This window comes from Ptychodera flava, chromosome 7 (assembly GCF_041260155.1).
Source record: "Ptychodera flava strain L36383 chromosome 7, AS_Pfla_20210202, whole genome shotgun sequence".
Lineage (NCBI taxonomy): Eukaryota > Metazoa > Hemichordata > Enteropneusta > Ptychoderidae > Ptychodera > Ptychodera flava.
In genome coordinates, this window is record NC_091934.1 from 18,896,781 (window position 1) to 18,915,595 (window position 18,815).

General features: G+C 36.7%; 2 protein-coding genes across 3 annotated transcripts; both read left to right on the forward strand.

The window, feature by feature from the left end:
• Nucleotides 1-6,763: 6,763 nt before the first annotated feature.
• LOC139136358 (hyalin-like) lies at nt 6,764-9,838 on the forward strand. The gene is made up of 4 exons (XM_070704082.1): nt 6,764-6,909; nt 8,604-8,828; nt 9,330-9,569; nt 9,777-9,838. Exons 1-4 carry the CDS (start codon nt 6,813-6,815, stop codon nt 9,836-9,838), a joined length of 624 nt encoding a protein of 207 aa, XP_070560183.1. The 5' UTR covers nt 6,764-6,812.
• Nucleotides 9,839-10,889: 1,051 nt separating this feature from the next.
• LOC139136948 (polycystin-1-like protein 3) lies at nt 10,890-18,735 on the forward strand. Of its 2 annotated transcripts, none has more exons than XM_070704818.1 (9): nt 10,890-11,125; nt 11,691-11,752; nt 12,034-12,082; nt 13,038-13,357; nt 13,781-13,883; nt 14,169-14,296; nt 14,609-14,837; nt 17,504-17,595; nt 17,877-18,735. In XM_070704818.1, the coding sequence occupies exons 1-9, from the start codon at nt 10,945-10,947 to the stop codon at nt 17,958-17,960; spliced, it is 1,248 nt and encodes a 415-aa protein (XP_070560919.1). In that variant the 5' UTR covers nt 10,890-10,944; the 3' UTR covers nt 17,961-18,735. The 2 variants fall into 2 exon arrangements, with proteins under 2 accessions (XP_070560919.1, XP_070560918.1); XM_070704817.1 differs by having other exon boundaries at nt 11,992-12,082; nt 17,877-18,733.
• The last annotated feature ends 80 nt before the right edge of the window (nt 18,736-18,815 follow it).

Here is an 18,815-nt window from a genome sequence, read left to right on the forward strand (position 1 = left end):
TACCGTACCAAACCAGATTTAATGGTTGATAAAATGATGGTTAAAAGTTGTGACAAGCGTTTTGTTGTACACTTACTGGAACCAGCTATGAAACGTTGTTTATAGGGATTCTTATGGATCTTAGGAATCATTTGTTGTATCTAAAACCGGAGTCGAATATGGGCATGGTCACTCATTTATTCAGTACCTTTCAACATTCAAACAATATAAATAGTATCCCCTATAAATTAAGATTCATGAAAAATGGCCGACTTTATCCCTTTAAGCGAGCAGAATCGAAGTCTCAAATCTGCAATACAAGACTTAATAATATTATGCCTGAGGGCTTGTCGAAATTGTAGATATTTTTTCATATTGTATTTCAACGAGGGAGACGGTAAGAGTGTTAAGGCCACGTTTTTATTGCACACTTCGAAGAAGTCTATACGCTGCTGTCCAAAATCCAATACAAGACTAGCTCATAGACGGTAACAAGGTAAAATTCACATTTGTTTCCTTCTTAATCTGGTTATTATAAGAGTGAAATGTGTATCAGGCTCAAGTTGTGAAATCCCCGCTGGACATAATCAGTTGAAATGGGCATGTGAAAGTGGCGTCTTATACAACACCCTGTATGAGGTGATGTATTCGAATTAATGGGTTTAATTTTGTAGCATCATTTTAGAATTGTACTTTGCGTAGTGTTGTGTGGTGTCTCTGAGAATATCTACATATGGTCTATGGTTGGTAAAATCACAGTCAATAATTGTGACAAATGTTTAGAAGTGCATTTGTTAGATCCTGCTATAAAGCTTTTTTGTAAGGGTGTTTATGCAGAGCATGTATCTCGTTCAACAAAGGAATTGCTTTGTCATTCTCTTTCAATAGAATGACAAAGAATTTTACCTTGCTAATGTTTGCTACCATAAAACAAATCAGGCTTATATCATTTTCAAAATACCAAGTGTTTTCATACAATTTGTTGCCAATTATAGAATTATAGCAGAGTACCTGTAGAAGGAAAGTGTTCTGAAAAACAAATAGCACATCAAGCTAAGCAGAACGAGTATAGTGTACAACAGAAAAGTGTTACAAAACACGATGACAGCTCAACCCACTTGTTCGGATGTTTGTATGTGTTGTACCAGTGCACGACAGGCTCGAGTACGAATCGTCACACGTGAATGTGATGCTGACAAGCCTCTACAGATAATTGCATCGAAATAAGTATCCCGTCATCGAGTAATTACGTAAGATGATACATTAGTCCGTTAGTAAATTAGAAATGTTAATAAAGTGGAAAGGCTTTGGGCAAGGGAATAACTAGTGGGAACCTGTGGACAATCTAAATGCAGTGGCCGCAAAAAGTTTGAATGAGAAACCAGTGCCACAATGACATGGAATATTGCCTTGCTAATGTATGCTACCATAAAACAAATACACAGGCTTATAACATTTTCTAAACAGCCGGTGTTATCATAAAATTTGTTGCCATTTTTAGAAGTATAGCAGAGTACCTGAAGAAAGAAAGTGTTCGAAAAAACAAATAGCAAATCACTCTAATCAAATGTGTTACAAACTACCAGAAGAGCTTAACCCACTTGTTCGGAAATGTGTATGTGTTGCACTAGTGTGTGACAGGCCAGAGTACCACTCGTCTTTCGCGCGAGGGATGCTGACAAGCCTCAAAAGATAATTGCATCGGAAGAAGTGTCCATCATCGGGTAATTAATTAGATGATCCATTAGTCCGTTGGTAAATTAGCGATGTTAATTAAGTGGAAAGGCTTTTGGCCAGCGCATAACTCACAGAAACCTATCGACAATCGCGGTGACCTCACAAAGTTTGAAGGGGATACCTGTGCAAATCACAGGTACACCGTCACATAAATAAAGCATAGTAAACTTGAGTATAAAGTCAACAGTCGTAAAAAATTTGATTGCTTCCCTTGCTATTATGAGCATTGTAGAAAATAATGGAAAACGTAGAAGACGATTGTCTATAAGATTCAATAAAAGGCCAAGAGTAAAATGATGATTTGATTATGTTACCCACAATTCCCGTTGATCTCTACAGAGTGAGATCACATTGACCTAATCAAATTTCTTCTGTAAAAAATATTCGACTGATGTATATTACCTTCCATGATACCTCGATGATATGATACACACTGTTCACTTATTTAGAACACGTACTAATGACTGTAATGCACATGGGTATCACATGATTTTGAAAAATGCCCATGTACCTATTGCAAGAATTATGCTAAAGTCCGTATGTTGCTAATAGGTGGTTTCGGCAGTTCGCTGTCGAAAGTAAGAGTTTTCCGAGTCAGCTACAGTCCGTTATAGTCACAAATTGTAGCAAACTATGCATCTCCATTTGTAGTTGATTGACAATTGTGCATAATCAAGGTAGAGTCCATTAAGTCAGCAGTTCTACAAAGTCACTCATATATCTGCAAGTTTTAGCGCTTTCAGATAACTAGAACCGTTCAACTGGCTTTAGTTAATGTACTCTGCCACGATTCATAGTTACGATTTTTCATTGTGCTTTCAATAAAAAATATATTCCCGTTGTAGTACCTTTGCAATGCCAGCCCGCTAGTCTACAGTAAGTTCGGTTGACGACTGTTCGATACGAAGCGCACTGACAACCAATACCGTCTTCATACGAAGGGCAGTGCTGAAAGTGATGACATCTTTGAAACCCCTTCCCTGATGATAACTTGGCCTGTTAGGTTTATAATTTAATTGTCATTCAGAGGAAATTAGCTAATGGTTCTAATGCACCCTATGCAAGAAACAATGTCAGTGTTTCGGAATTTCTTTTGTACCACCCACGCACGCACGCAATTACAATTTTCCCCTCTAATAAAGACGATAGAAACTAATTGGGGATAATTAGATGGTGAAGTAATGTCGATTTGATCTGCAAATGTAACCTCATCTCTTTTTTCATTTTAAGTTACACACTTGTTTTTATGAGTAATTTGTAATATTACAACATTCAGCTAAAGGGCACTAAATTCAGCTAAATATGAAGATACAATAATCCCAAATTAGTTCCAATTGTGTAATCTACTGACAATGTTATGATAATCATGCTTCTGAAATATTAATGTCTTTTATATACAAAAGCGGCTGACTTTCAATATCAAAAGCAAAAGTGTCTAAATGAAGACGAAACTGGAGTTTGTAATTTTTTTTCATGTAATGATCCCACTCATAGTGGAGCAAGGAAAATACGTATCGGTGATGCATTGATTCCAGCTAAGTGTAATGGAAAGTGCCTGGGTGTTCTTCTTGATTCATGTCTTTCTATCAAGCTCGATCTGTCAGTCCACTATGTTTCACGTTCGTCGCATTACCTTCATCCGTAAATATTTGTCTAGGACTACTACTTAACAGTTAGGTTATATTTTAATAGCCTCCCGTATCGACATGTGTATTTGGAAAAATGAACATGTACCCATTGCGAGACATATGCTAATGTCCATGTGTCAATTGTGCTAGAAGGTGGATTCGGCAATTCGCTCGCGGTGTGGTAACAGCTTTCAGAGACAGCTACAGTCCGTTGTCGTCAAAAATTGTAGCAAATTATGCCTCTCCATTTTGAAGTTGATTTAGCATTGTGCACAATCAAGGTGTTTCATGTGGTCAGCAGGTCACAAAGTCAGAACTAATATATCTGCAAGATTTAGCGCTTTCAGATATTTAAAACCATTCAACTCGAATTAGTTTAAGTACTCTGCCACGATTTATACGTTATGATATTTCATTGTGTTTTCAATGAAATAATATTCCAGTGGTAGTGCCTTTGCAATGCCAGCCAACGAGTCTACAGTAAGTTCAGTTGACGACTGGTTGATACGAAGCGCACTGACAATCAATACTGTCTTCATACGAAGGGCACTGATGTACGTGATGACATCTTTGAATCCCCTCCTCTCATGATTACTCTCATAGTTATGTTTGTCATTCAAATGACATTCAAAGAAAATTAGCTAATAGGTCTTTCAACATGAATGCACCTTGTGCCAGAAACAATGTCAGTGTTTCTGAATTTCTAATGTTCCATACATGCACGCACGCAATTACAATTTTCCCTCTAATTATAATCTACTAACAATGTAATGATAATCATGCTTCTAAAATATTAAATGTCTTTTAATTATTAAAGCGGCTGACTTTCAATATCCAACGCAAAAGTGTCTAAATGATGACAAAACTGAGTTTTGTAAAGTTTTCTTTATGTAATGATCCCACTGATAGTGGATCAAGGAAAGTCGTATCGGTTGTGCTTTGATTCAAACTAAGCGTAATGCAAAGTGCCTGGGTGTTCTTCTTGATTCATGTCTTTCTATCAAGCTCGATCTGTCAGTCCACCATGTTTCACGTTCGTCGCATTACCTTCACCCGTAAATATTTGTCTAGGACTACTACTGAATAGTGAAGTCATGCTCTAATAACCTCCCGTATCGACATGTGTATATGGAAAAATGCACATGTACCCATTGCGAGAAATATCCTCAAGTCAAAGTGTCAATCGTGCTAGAAGGTGGTTTCGGCAGTTCGCTCGCGGTGCAGTTATAGCTTTCAGAGACAGCTACAGTCCGTTGTCGTCAAAAATTGTAGCAAATTATGCCTCTCCATTTTGCAGTTGATTTAGCATTGTGCACAATCAAGGTGTTTCATGTGGTCAGCAGGTCACAAAGTCAGAACTAATATATCTGCAAGATTTAGCGCTTTCAGATATTTAAAACCATTCAACTCGAATTAGTTTAAGTACTCTGCCACGATTTATACGTTATGATATTTCATTGTGTTTTCAATGAAATAATATTCCAGTGGTAGTGCCTTTGCAATGCCAGCCAACGAGTCTACAGTAAGTTCAGTTGACGACTGGTTGATACGAAGCGCACTGACAATCAACACCGTCTTCATACGAAGGGCACTGCTGGAAGTGATGGCATTTTTGAAACCCCTCTTCTGATCATTACTGTGATAGTTAGGTTTATCATTTAATTGACATTCAAGGGAAATTAGCTAATAGTTCTTTCAACATGAATGAACCCTGCGCACGCAATTACAATTCAATTTCCCCTCTAATTAACACGATTGGAACTAATTGGGGATAATTAGATGGTGAACTAATGTCGATTTGATCTACAAATGTTACCCATCTACCTTTCATTTTAAGTAAACACTCTTGTTTTTATGAGTAATTTGTAATATTACAACATTCAGCTAAAAGGCACCGAAAACTTCTGCGAAATTTGAAAAATATGAAGATCCAATTATCCCAAATTAGTTCCAATCGTGTTATCTACTGACAATGTTATGATTATCATGCTTCTAAAATATTAATGTCTTTTATGTACAAAAGTGGCCGACTTTCCATATCCAACGAAAAAGTGTCTAAATGATGACAAAACTGAGTTTGCAATTTTTCTTCACGTAATGATCCCGCTGATAGTCGAACAAGGAAAATTCGTATCAGTGATGCATTGATTCCAGCTAAGTGTAATGCAAAGTGCCTTGGTGTTCTTCTTCATTCATGTCTTTCTATGAAGGCCCATATCGCCTCGATCTGTCAGTCCACTGTATTTCACTTTCGTCGCATTACCTTCATCCGTAAATATTTGTCTAGGACTACTACTGAACAGTTTAATGCTCTAGCAACCTTCCGTGTCCACATATGTAATTCTTTGCTATACGGTATACCTCAATATTCAATTTGTCGTAGACAACGCATACAAACCATTGCTGGCATGACTGTACCCTTTCAAATCGTCATTCTCATATTACTCTACTTTTACAGGAACGGCACTGGTTGCCAGTTCATCAAAGGATTACTTTAAGATGTTGATAATCACTTTCAGATGTCTTTGTGGTTCTGCCTCAAGTATCTCAAAGAAATGTGAAGTATATACACCCCAAGGCGTAATCTACGTTCGGCAGAGCATTTCAAGTTGTGTTCGCTCAAAGTGAGAACCAGTATTGTGACAGAACTTTTATTGTTGCTGCTCCCGGATTGTGGAACGCTCTTCCGTTGAAAATCCGTTTGTGTTCAAACTTTAATAGTTTTAAGTGTTTGCTAAAAACATACCATTGCATTTTAAAATAGTTTTTAAGTAATGTTTGATATTGATTTTTAACATCTGAAATTTCAATTTTGTAGACTTGTAAAACTTCTTTTGTACATTTCGTTTCTGTAAAAGCGTATTTTAATCGTCTTTGATCCCTTTTTATGTGGATTTAGACGCATAGAACTAAATTATTATTAAAAAAGAAGCTTGTCTATCTTTTGGATAATTTATGTATGATTCCAGTCGCCAGTGAAGGGAAAACAATGATAAAATCATGTTGCTATTAGCAGGTCAACTTGAAAGTCAAGAACTTTTACACAGTGCCCATTACAATCACCTTTATAATTTCTATTGCCTGGAGTTGATACAGTCTTCAAGTTAATTATGTTTGGCTGTGAGCATTACATGTTAAGAGCTGCGAAGTCACCAGCGCTTTGTCTAACTTATATGTCGACAAGTTTGGCATCACTCTAGCATTGCTATAACCATTTAAGCTCCACAAGCAGTAAGCCTTGTTGTGTTTTTTCATTGTGTTTTTCCACTCTGAAGATTATGTCATACTTCAAAGTATTCATCTTTTCAACACAGCCAATCAAATCCATTCTTCATTTGACGAACAAGTTGATTGGTCAGGTATGATCTACTATTATTACTCCATGATAGGAAAATCGATTACTCACTAGGCAAGAACGAGTACTTATTCGGGCCGACGCACAAAGTGATCATCATTACGCTTATAGCAATGGCTAGAAGGCGGAGACGGTGTAGGGTCTTGGTAGTATGCATATATGTGTCGTGGTTTCTATCGGCTTGCAATTCACAGGCTGGTAAGGCTGGGGGTAAGTTTCGGGAATTTTCTGTACTTTCGAGGTGTGAAACTGAATGTAATAGACATTTTCATAACCGGAAAAAGTGAAATCTGGGACATGCCATGACGGGAGATTACTTGTAAAGAAATCATGCTACATTCAAACCTGTAACAGATATTGCCGATTCAACATAGACACATTTTACAGCTGATATAAAGTAGTTGCAGTCTAGCTTACTCGTGTTTATCATTTTATCAGACTCGCACAAACGTGAAGCTTCAATCAAGTTATGCAGGGATACCATTTTGAAATGCATTTCAATATGTTATATTCTCAACTATGGTGTATACGAATTGCAATACAGTTTTTACTGTTTAGCAGGTCAACAACATTTGTCTCCCAAAACAGACTCGCGTTAGAGACAAAACAAATGCGTGCTCTATGAGTGAAGATTTTTCATGGATTAAAAATGCATTTGAAGTCGATTTGTCTAGAAAAACATAGATATACGACGTTATGTACGAGCTTAGTAAAACGTATGAGCAACGATGCACATTTAACTGCCGTTTCTACCATTATTGGAAATGTGTGCGCCATCTTAGATAATAAGAATACGCATAAACAGACAACCTGTATATTTAAATATCGTTTTTCTTAAAGAACAATCGTTGCCGACTACTTTTAACAGTCAAAGTCGTTTATTATGAGAACTCAAGAAAGAGCTCAACTTGGTACACCACTTGCAGCAGAAAAACATCACAGATCACGTGACAGCAGAAAACATCATCATGAATAATGAATGCAGGCTGATTATAATGTTGTAAGCTTCGCTTATACTACCCGTCCTTTACACTACAAATTTTACTTGCTTCCATCTGACTGACGTATTTAAAAACCAATAGAGCTAAACGTTCTCTTGGACAATTAAACGGATTCAACTAGGTTTTAGAATGTATTTTCTTTCAATCATTTTACCCCTGTGTGCTTTCTATCGGAATTTACTGTGTGCTGCCCGTATTGTAATTTGTGTAATTTCATTTGTCATTTGTGTAATTCATGTGTATAGGTTTGTCACTACCGCAGTGCCACTTTCCCAAATTGGGACCAAAAAAATTACCTATAGATAGATAGATAGATAGATAGATAGATAGATAGATAGATAGATAGATAGATAGATAGATAGATAGATGGATAGATGGATGGATGGATGGATGGATGGATGGATGGATGGATGGATGGATGGATGGATGGATGGATGGATGGATGGATGGATGGATGGATGGATGGATAGATAGATAAGTAGATAGATAGATAGATAGATAGATAGATAGATAGATAGATAGATAGATAGATAGATAGATGGATAGATGGATTGATGGATGGATGGATCGATCGATAGATAGATGGATGGATGGATAGATGGATGGATGGATGGATGGATGGATGGATGGATGGATGGATGGATGGATGGATGGATAGATAGATGGATAGATAGATAGATAGATAGATAGATAGATAGATAGATAGATAGATAGACAGACAGACAGACAGACAGACAGACAGACAGACGACAGACAGACAGACAGACAGACAGACAGACAGACAAACAAACAAACAAACAAACAAACAAACAGACAGATAAATATGTTATGTTAAATATATTATTCTATGGCATATATAAACAATATTTGATTTCTTTCCGTACATTTGCTTCTATATTATAGAAGTGACACGAAAATGTTTCTCTCAAAACAACACTGATCGTCCTGGACGCGATTTTTATGGCATGCCAATTGAAAAGTTAACCTATGAAGATTGCTGTACAGCCTGCCTTAAAAATGCATTATGCAAGGCTTTGGTGTATAACGAAGATAATCGCCGGTGCTGGTTCAAACATGACGCACCACCTCCATCACCGCTTGCAAATCATATTTCAGCTATTCTCGAAGGTATGGCGCAAATACGTGGGGGATTATTTTAAGTGCGGTCGTACACGAATTATGTTTATTTTATCTAACAATTTTGCACACTCTTAACAATGTCGCGTATGAGGTCTAAAGATAGAACATAACAAGAAGGAGAGAGAGAGAGAGAGAGAGAGAGAGAGAGAGAGAGAGAGAGAGAGAGAGAGAGAGAGAGAGAGAGTCTCCTTTTGGTGATTACACCAGCAATTATATGTTCTCAATTGCTATTTAGTATTACAGTAAAAGGGATACGGAGGTCAAAGTAGTGAGATCAATGTTAAAGAACTACGAATATCTGTTTCGACTTGCATACATGGCTTACAAGTATAATGTCTGATGAACAACTAAATCAGCAACAACAACAACACATTCAGTTCACAGGACATATCGCCGTTATTTGCCTTATATTCTCTCCTATTACTTTATCAGCATATACTTCTATTTTACAATCTGTATTATTTCATTATATCTCTTTTCTGTTTGCAGACAGTCAAGAGCCCGTCATTATCTGTCCATCCGATTTTGAAACCAGCACTTACATAGACATGCATACCATTGAATTGACATGGTCACTTCCGAGTGTCTCAGACAACTCTGGTAGCGTCAACTTGTCCGTCAGCCATGAACGTGGTAGTAACTTTAGTATAGGCGTCACGACAGTGTCTTACATAGCTGAAGATCCTTTCGGCAATACAGCGTACTGTTGGTTCAACGTGACGGTAAAAGGTATGCTGTGTAATACCTTCAATTTATGATATTTGGACCTTTTTACACACAAAATCATTTTATAACTTCATCACGTTGAATGAAACCGATGGAGTTACATGAATATATCTCACGTGGAATGAACGTACCTCAGGTGAAATGAACACATCTAAGTTAGCAAGATTATGTGAAGCAAATATAAGTTCTATAACTGTGTTATAATTTTAGAACAGAACTGTGTAAACGACCATGATTTAGACACAGAGAAAATGATTCCATCTGAGACTTGAGAAGTTTCCTTCTAGAGGACCTAGATGTTACTTTCTCCATTATCAACATGCCGTTGTAAACTAAGTACAGACTTAGTGCCGCTCTCCGCTTGCAATAAAGATCTGAAGTTGTACAACTGACTACTTTGTTTGCGCTCCGGTTACTGAAAGTATTACAATTCCCCCTAGAAGCTCTCGGCTATGTAGACTTTCAGTAGGTGCAACCCCTACGACGACAACAAACATATGTGCCAGATGAAGATCAACATTTGCATTTCGAGCGTCCTGTGGTATAAATGTCTCCAAAGACGTTTTGTTTCCTTCCTTGTCAGTTGTTAAGTTTTCACTATATTGCTTTTTGAAAGTTGTTTGAAATCAATCATTCAATTAATCGATTAGATCATTGATTTAACGATTGAATGACGTTGATTTATCTGAATCTATGTCAGTCAACCATTCGATGCAAAGGGTTTCTAAGCAGACCTTTTCTTCCGATAACGCTTCCCAATCCCGTATGTTTTCAAATCATACTTAAAACAAATGTAATAGTAATCGACATTGACATGTCACATACTTTAATATATTCAGACATCTTACCACTCTCTTGTGCATAGGAAAAGGAAAGTTTGCTTACGTACACAGGGAGATCGGAATGAATTGAATACAAGTAGACAATAATTTATAATGTATAATTATGCATTTCATTTTTGACAATAATATGATAGCTTGTTTTAAACAATAAGAGAGAGAGAGAGAGAGAGAGAGAGAGAGAGAGAGAGAGAGAGAGAGAGAGTCATCTTTTGGAAACCAACATTGTGTGCACAATATGTAGCGAGAGTAGCGAGATCAATAATTAATAAACTACGAATTATTTATGTTCCAACTTGCATACATGGCTTACAAGTACAGTGTATGGTCATGTTGAACAGCTAAAACAAAAACAATAACAACACAATTTCAGTTCACATTACATATCAACATTGATTTTATCTTTTTCCTCTTTTTACACTTTATCAGCTTCAATTCTACAATCTGACGCATTTAATTATATCTCTTTTCTGTTTGCAGACATACAAAAGCCCGTCATTATCTGTCCATCCGATATTGAAACCAGCACTTACATAGACATGCATACCATTGAATTGACATGGTCACTTCCGAGTGTCTCAGACAACTCTGGTAGTGTCAGCTTGTTCGTCAGCCATGAAAGTGGTAGTAACTTTAGTATAGGCGTCACGACAGTGTCTTACATAGCTGAAGATCCTTCCGGCAATACAGCTTACTGTTGGTTCAGCGTTGCTGTAAAAGGTAAGTTCAAGATCAACATTCACATTTTCGGGCGTCCTGTGGCAGAAATTTATCCAAGGACTTTTTGTTTCCTTTCTTGTCAGTTAAGCTTTTAAGGTTTTCACTATGTGAAGGCATGTTCATAACGGTTTCCAAGTGTTCACTCTTACCCATTTCCCTTGATGAATGTGCAGTTTGTTTATCGCCTAATCGACTGATCGATCAGTGAATGACTGTGTGACTATTACAGTAATTGAGTAACTGCGTAACTTTAACCTATTGGTTTCGGAAACTTAAGTTAAAAGCAATCATTCAATCGATTGATCGATTAGTTTATTGATTTAACGATTGGTTGACGTATTGATTTATCTGACTCGTTGTCATTTAACCAGTTGATGCAAAGGGCTTCTAAGAAGATCTTTTCTTCCGATAACGCTTCCAAATCCTACACGTTTTCCAACCAAACTTGACACAAATCGACTTTGATGTACACATTTTAATGTCGACATTGATGTACACATTTAAATACATATTACTCTTACCATTCTCTTTTGTCTGATCGAAAACTTACACAATGTGAATGAAGCTGTGGCGCGGCCTCTGTTTGATGATACAAATGCAACCAGGATGAACATTTCGACATCTGAGGTTAGTGCAGGTCCTGTAAATTAAATGCACCTGTTATGCTGGTTTCCATACATGAGAACACTTGCTAGAATGGTGAAATATTGATTCTAACAATTAAAGACCACGTACCATTATTCGCAACGTATGCATTTATGAATATCAAATAATGTTTTTGAAATATTAAGGGAATAACAACTTTGATTGCTGGATAAGAGAGTCTATGATAATAGCATTTCCATTACTCTTTTTTTGTGCTATAGATAATTGAAAAGTTTGATAAGTTATCTGATACGCTCTCTCAGCTTAAAGATTTGAACATTTCAGCAGAGGAAACCGGGCTTCTGGCACAAGGTGAGTGTCATCATTCAACATTGCAATCTGTTGTAAAATATTGTATCAATGTGCCCCTTCGCCTATTGGGACACGCTCGATTTTAATAAAATTCGTTAATATGAAATTCGCCTGGCGGCTCTTGCTATACTCGTGCATTGTATCTAAGTCCCGTGTTAAACCTTATGCGCCGGGGATTACAACTTAGCGGTAATTAATAACATAAGCATAACAAACTGCGAGATTTCTCAACAATAAAAAGAGTTTCAGTTTGTTTTAAAGATGTACGTCCAGAGTATATACTGCATTATATATACTAATACTGCGCCAACACAAGTTCTAGGAGCTTGTAAAATCATAAGTCAGCTACCATATCCAATGCAGGCTGGCAGGTTCCTCATATTGCCATCATGTTTTATGCGAAAAGTGCATTTACAATGTTGGTTATCCAGCCACACTATTTCATTGTTGAATTTGCCATCACGGCAAATAACTTAATGGTGAGATTTTGATACTTGAAAGCCCTCTTTAAAGCTTGTATACTTTTGCAAAGTGGGAGAATGTTCTGTATCGGCATGTTTCTTTTATTAATTATCCTACTGTCCAGTATGATGCTGACATTTCTCATCTGCTTGAATATCGCATTCAAATTGGCATGTATATATTCATCATGCAAGAGAGGTGTTACGTTATTTGCTTCGAAATAATAATGCTTTTTCTGGTTTTTTTGTATTGATTCTTGTTGTAATTCGTAAAACTAATTTTATAAGAAATGTTTCTCAAAGGGGCACTTATACATTATAAATAAACCAGGTATCAAGAAGCTAATTGGTCATACACCTGCATTGCACAGTAATAAGTCTTCCCTAATACACTCCATCAGTGACATTGGCCATCTTTAGTCGTGTAATTTAACAGCCTTTTTTCAATGTCTCTTGCTCTCCCTGACAATTAATATAAGTATGTTGCCCAACAGATATCCTCCAGTCAATGAATAAAGCTATAGAGGTTTTCAAGAACACGTCTGAACATGACATCAACGATCAAGACATGGATTTGTTGACGAAATCCGTGCTGAGGACAACTGATGACCTGGCAAAGTTCGTTCTTTGCAACATAGAAGCCGGCAGTGGTCATGTATTGGAAACCTCTGCCATTCGTTTGAACGTGGACTTCGACTCTGCCGAGAAACTCACCAACACCTCGGTAGAAATGGGAGATGGGCATACATTTAGATTGCCAGAGATGCAGAACCTTTTCTTGAACTGGACGTCACGGCAGCCGATTGGCAGAATCGTAAGTTAAAGGTCACGTATATTTTCGAGAAACGGTAACAAAGAAGTAAGAATGTTGATATAATGCTTTCTTGTTCTTGTTATGGGACGAAAAGAAGCGGATATATCAAATGTAAGTCTTGACCTATGTCACGTCGATACTTTTAAACGTTACATTTACATATCAAATCACCCCCTCCATACAAGTTATCTGCTATGAACATGATTTTCTTGTACAAGGTTACCTGCTGATACTACTCAAAGAACAGCCAAGTCATAATGGTAAAAGTCTGAGGTACACTGAGTCATCCGTTTTATGCCTTGAGATATTTATGAACTGCAATAATACACTTTGTCACTTACAATGTTTGTTTTATTTCACTGATCGAATTATTTATCACGCCACCAAGCTAAACAATTAAAAATCTTATTGCATTAACAACAGGTAAAACGGTTGCTGCGAAGATCATTTCGACATGACGACAATGCTAACGTATATGATGTACTCAGCATGTCATTTACCGACGGGGAATTAAATGACTTAGAAGGTAAACAGTCAAAATAACAGCAACTAGCGTAAGCACTGCTTCTTATGCGAATAGTAAATGTTGTATTTTTCGTGTTATATTTTTGAAGTGATCGCTTTCTACCATTTCCTTTTCATAAATGGCCCAATACCATAGCCAGAATGTCTTTTGTCAGTCGAGCCTAGATGACAGTAATGTTACAGCCCACTATGACAAATACGCAAAATGTTGATATAGTTTCCCCTCCGGGAAACAAGGCATTAAATTACAGTGCAAATGACAAAATCTTGAAATTTCGACACTTAGTAAACGGCACAGAAGAAGACATCTCCATCACATTTGCTGGCGATTATCAAGCATTTGAGACGCCTGTAGTGGTAGAAGGTGTTTATCTTGAATATGATGATGTCACCTACTTCGGAATGGATGTAAATGTGAGTACAGTGTTCTGATAACTTTAACTTGTCACTTATTTTTCTCCATTTGATTGTCACATCGGGCTAAAGAGTGCACAGAAGTCATCGAAAACAAGCTGTTTTCCTGGACCTTTCGACTCATAAAAACTGTCTGCCATCGGGAACAAATATATATATAAGTTACTTTCATGGCAGTCAATATTTGTATACTGTTAATTAGTTATACGTGTTCGGCGATGTGTAATTGCAATTATTATTCTGCGAATATTTGTGATTTACACCGATATTTATTACCTAATGCGAAACGTTCATTATGGATGTCTATTACAGATCACACATTTGTTCCACGCAGTTATTATCAATTTGGAGAGTCCACATGCAGTCTATGGTATTACTGAGGCATACATCTTCAACGACATGGTTGAGTATTCCAGCAACTACAGCGGCTACCAGTTTTCTGTTGATGCGCAGTTTGATGGTGGCAATTCTAGTATTTTTATCCCAGAGAATTACATTTTTAAGGCGGAAAGGTATTACTTGACGTTTACGGTCCCACAGAGTAAGTGAATACAGTGTCTTCATTCGGGGTTCGAACCCACAGCATACGGCATCAAGTCACCCAGCGGAAAAGCGACAAACAAAACCGCTCGGCCAAACCCCCACTCTCAAAATAGAGTGGTGCAATCAATGCGATATGTTGTTACATTTTTAGCTCACGTGTTCACACGTGGGCTAATTTCATAGCGATGTCTGTCTGTGTGTCCGTGTGTGTGTGTGTGTGTCTGTCTGTCTGTCTGTCTGTCTGTCTGTCTGTCTGTTTACACGATATCTCAAAAACGACTGAACAGATTCAAGTCAGATTTGGTACACAGGTACCATATGCTACTAGCAAGAACTGATTAGATTTTGGTTAGTGTGGCTTGCATATTAATGAAGTTTTTCCGTACAATAGTTTCCCTATGGAGACGGTAATGACAGTGTAGACATATATGAAGAAATACTGCACCAAATTTTATGAAACTTTCACAGATGACAATCTAAGAACATTATAATGATACTGTGAGTGTCATGTCAATTTTCTGCTCATATGCATATGTAATGAACTTTTGTTATTAGTGACACAATTCTGAAATTCCTGCAACAAACTTGATGATACGTGCAACAAATATTGATCTGATATATATCTAATTATACTTAGAAGCATTGGGCAGTTTCAAGTTAATAAATAGCTCATTTGCATATTTTATGATGTTTTATAATTAGTCATATAACTCCGATATAACTGCAACACATTTGATGAATTCTGCTGCAGATACTGATCTGACTGACCTCTAACTGTGGTGTAAAGCACTTAGTAGTGTCAAGTTAATTGGGGGTTCATTTGCATATTTAATGAACTTTGTAATTAGGTATATAACTCTAAAATTATGGCACCCAAGTAAGTGTAATCTAGTACAGATATTGATCTGATAAATATCTAATTGTACTGACAAGCATTTGGCAGTGTCACGTTAACAAATAACTCATTTGCATATTTTATGAAGTTATATAATTAGTTATATAACTCCGATATAACTGCACCAAATGTGATGAAATCTGCTGCAGATACTGATCCGACAGATATCTAATTGTGGTGTAAAGCATTTAGATGTGTGGAGTTAATTAAGGGTTCATTTGCATATTTAATGAACTTTGTAATTAGTGATATTACTCAAAAATTATAGCATTACATTTGGTGAAACTTGCTACAGATATTGATCAGATAAATATTTAATTGAGAAGCATTGGGCGGGTCAAGTTAATAATTAGCTCATTTACATATTCAATAAAGTTTTGTAAATAGTGATTTAACTATGAGAGTACTGTGCGAAAGTTGATGAAACCTGCTACATATAATGTTATAACAGATATGTGATTGTTTCTTATTACACGCGTCACACGAGTGTGGATTATATTGGTATGAATTTTGTTTATTGATAGGAATATTGAAAAACATAATACAATAAATCCTCGTCAGAGATGCTTACTCTGGCAGTAGACCGTATACACGTCTAGTCTTATCAGAAGTCTGTCTTCTACTCCGCGTCGTGTGCTCAATTGAACTGCTGTAAGAATGTCTGTGTTTGTTCTTGTGTTTTGGTTAGTGATTATTCTGAGGTGTGCAAATGTTGCGTAACATCTCCTTGCTCGTTGCTTGTCAGTCACATTCAGATGAGACAGGTCAAAGATACAATTGTTTAACACAACTTGATAACAGTCAAAAAGTATGCAATAATTCATGTCATACTGTATTATTTCATGCGTCCAGTAGTGTCTGATAAATGTCAATACATGTCAAGTCATCAGCAGTCAATTCCAATGCTTGATAACTAAATTTGTAATTTTGTCAAACTCAAAGTCATTTCTTCCATTAAGGGGTCACATTAGTAGGTAAAGTTGTTCTGTTGAGTACTGTTGAGTCTGTTCACTGGATATCCAACATTCTGTGAAGCGAACTACTATTAATGAACCTGTTGTGAAACACGTGAGCACCCTCAGTTCATATCTGGTTCTGACTGTGACCTCTATGTTCACTGTCTTTCACTGTGTTTTGGAGAGAGAGAGAGAGAGAGAGAGAGAGAGAGAGAGAGAGAGAGATTCATATTGGTACGCTATGTTAAATATAATTAGTTGAGTAGTTAAAAAACAATAAAGTATGTGACTGTGAAAGTAAAATTGTTGAGTTTTACAACCAGCAAAAATACTCATCCTGATATTTCTGCTGATGGAAAGCCCTAAAAAGTGCTGATTTTTAAAGACTGCGTGTGCTAAAATGGCATGCGTGTCATCAAGGTGCATTGCTTCATCAAGTAAGTCATCTTTCAAGATAAGTGTACAAATTCGACATTGTAGAAAGATGATTACCGTACTGTCTCGAGAGAATTCATTGTACACGGGGTTCTATAATTAGGAGAATTGTTTTGACAAACAGGGCAAATTGTTTTGACAAACAGGGCAAAATATTTAATAGACAGTATCGGGTGGTCACATTTCTGTTTTAAATCAATTAGATCTATGTTTGCATGTGCGGGATGATGAAACACCCAAGGAAATGAACCAAACATGAAAATACACCATTGTTGACATTACGTCACCATTACAAAATGTTTCAAACTGTAAGTATCACTCTGTTATTTTTGCAAGAAATATGTGAAACTATATATGGTATGTACTATTTTAATGCAGAGCAAGATGTCAAGTTCTCTATGAGCGTCAAGCACGTTGTTTGTGATTATCTGAATGAAGAGTCTGGTACTTGGAAGAATGACGGTTGCAAGGTAATGATCAAACTACACTTAAACATTGTCTCGTTCCCAAATGAATAGTTGTTGTATTCAAATTGAAAATTGTTACCTTACAGGATAAAAAGCAAATAAATGCAAGCTATACTGAAAATTATACTTACCCAGGAACAATGCTTTATCCCAATTCTTTTGTAAATATACCACTATAGCTCCCTCTAGAGTCCCAAATCAAAGAAATTGACTGTTAGCAAGCACTTGCATTCAGTCGAACACTTAAACATTGCACTGTAATCAAATCCCTTTCTCATCCCTAGGTATCACCAGAGTCGAACATGACATCAACTGTTTGCCTGTGTAATCATCTGACAACATTCAAGACAAATATCGAAATAGATTAGCTTCGTTACAGATATGTGATTACCGCTTTGTTGATCCGCAATGGTATTAGTTGAAATGATGGATACAATCAGCATTGTGTATTTGATATCTACCAAAACTGAAATCAGAGAACGAAGTAACACGCGATATCTATTTGAGTATAACATCAAATACTGTACAATTTAACAGGGTGATCGGTAGATCTTGTACATTATACGAAATTTTGTAATTTTATATCGTCTTCAATAACTTGTACTATAGGTGTTATGATTCAAACATATTAGAAATGAGTTTTTTTAAAAAAGATACACATAGGGAGCCTTAAGTGAATGTGACGGGCTAGACTGGAGGTATCCTCGGAACAGTCATATCGCAGAAGACTGCCCGTAGGGAAGAGTCACATTTTGCGGAATTCAATTTAGGTTTGAGAAGGGTGACACTTGAAATTTCTAATTGTATGATGAATGTGAAAATACGACATAAAGGTACGTTTCCCAACAACTCTATGAGAATTGCAATAGCGCTCTCGAAGTAATATAGTAACAGTGCAACAGTTGGTGACGTTGGCCATGATGACGACAATGATAATGGATATGATGACGTGATATAAATGGTCTGAACAGTGATTGTGATGCGTGATGTAGTGAACATGCAAACAGAGACAATACGATACAGAAACGTATATAACGGCTATTATAAGTGACGCGATCAGATAAAGCGTTCATGATTTTGAAATCACAGCATAGGTATTGATCCAATTTGCAAACGACTGAATAAACATCAATTTAGAATTTGTAATTTGCGAAGTGTTGTGAGGTGTCTTTGAGATTATCTACATATGGGCGGTGGTTGAAAAAATCACAATCAATAATTTT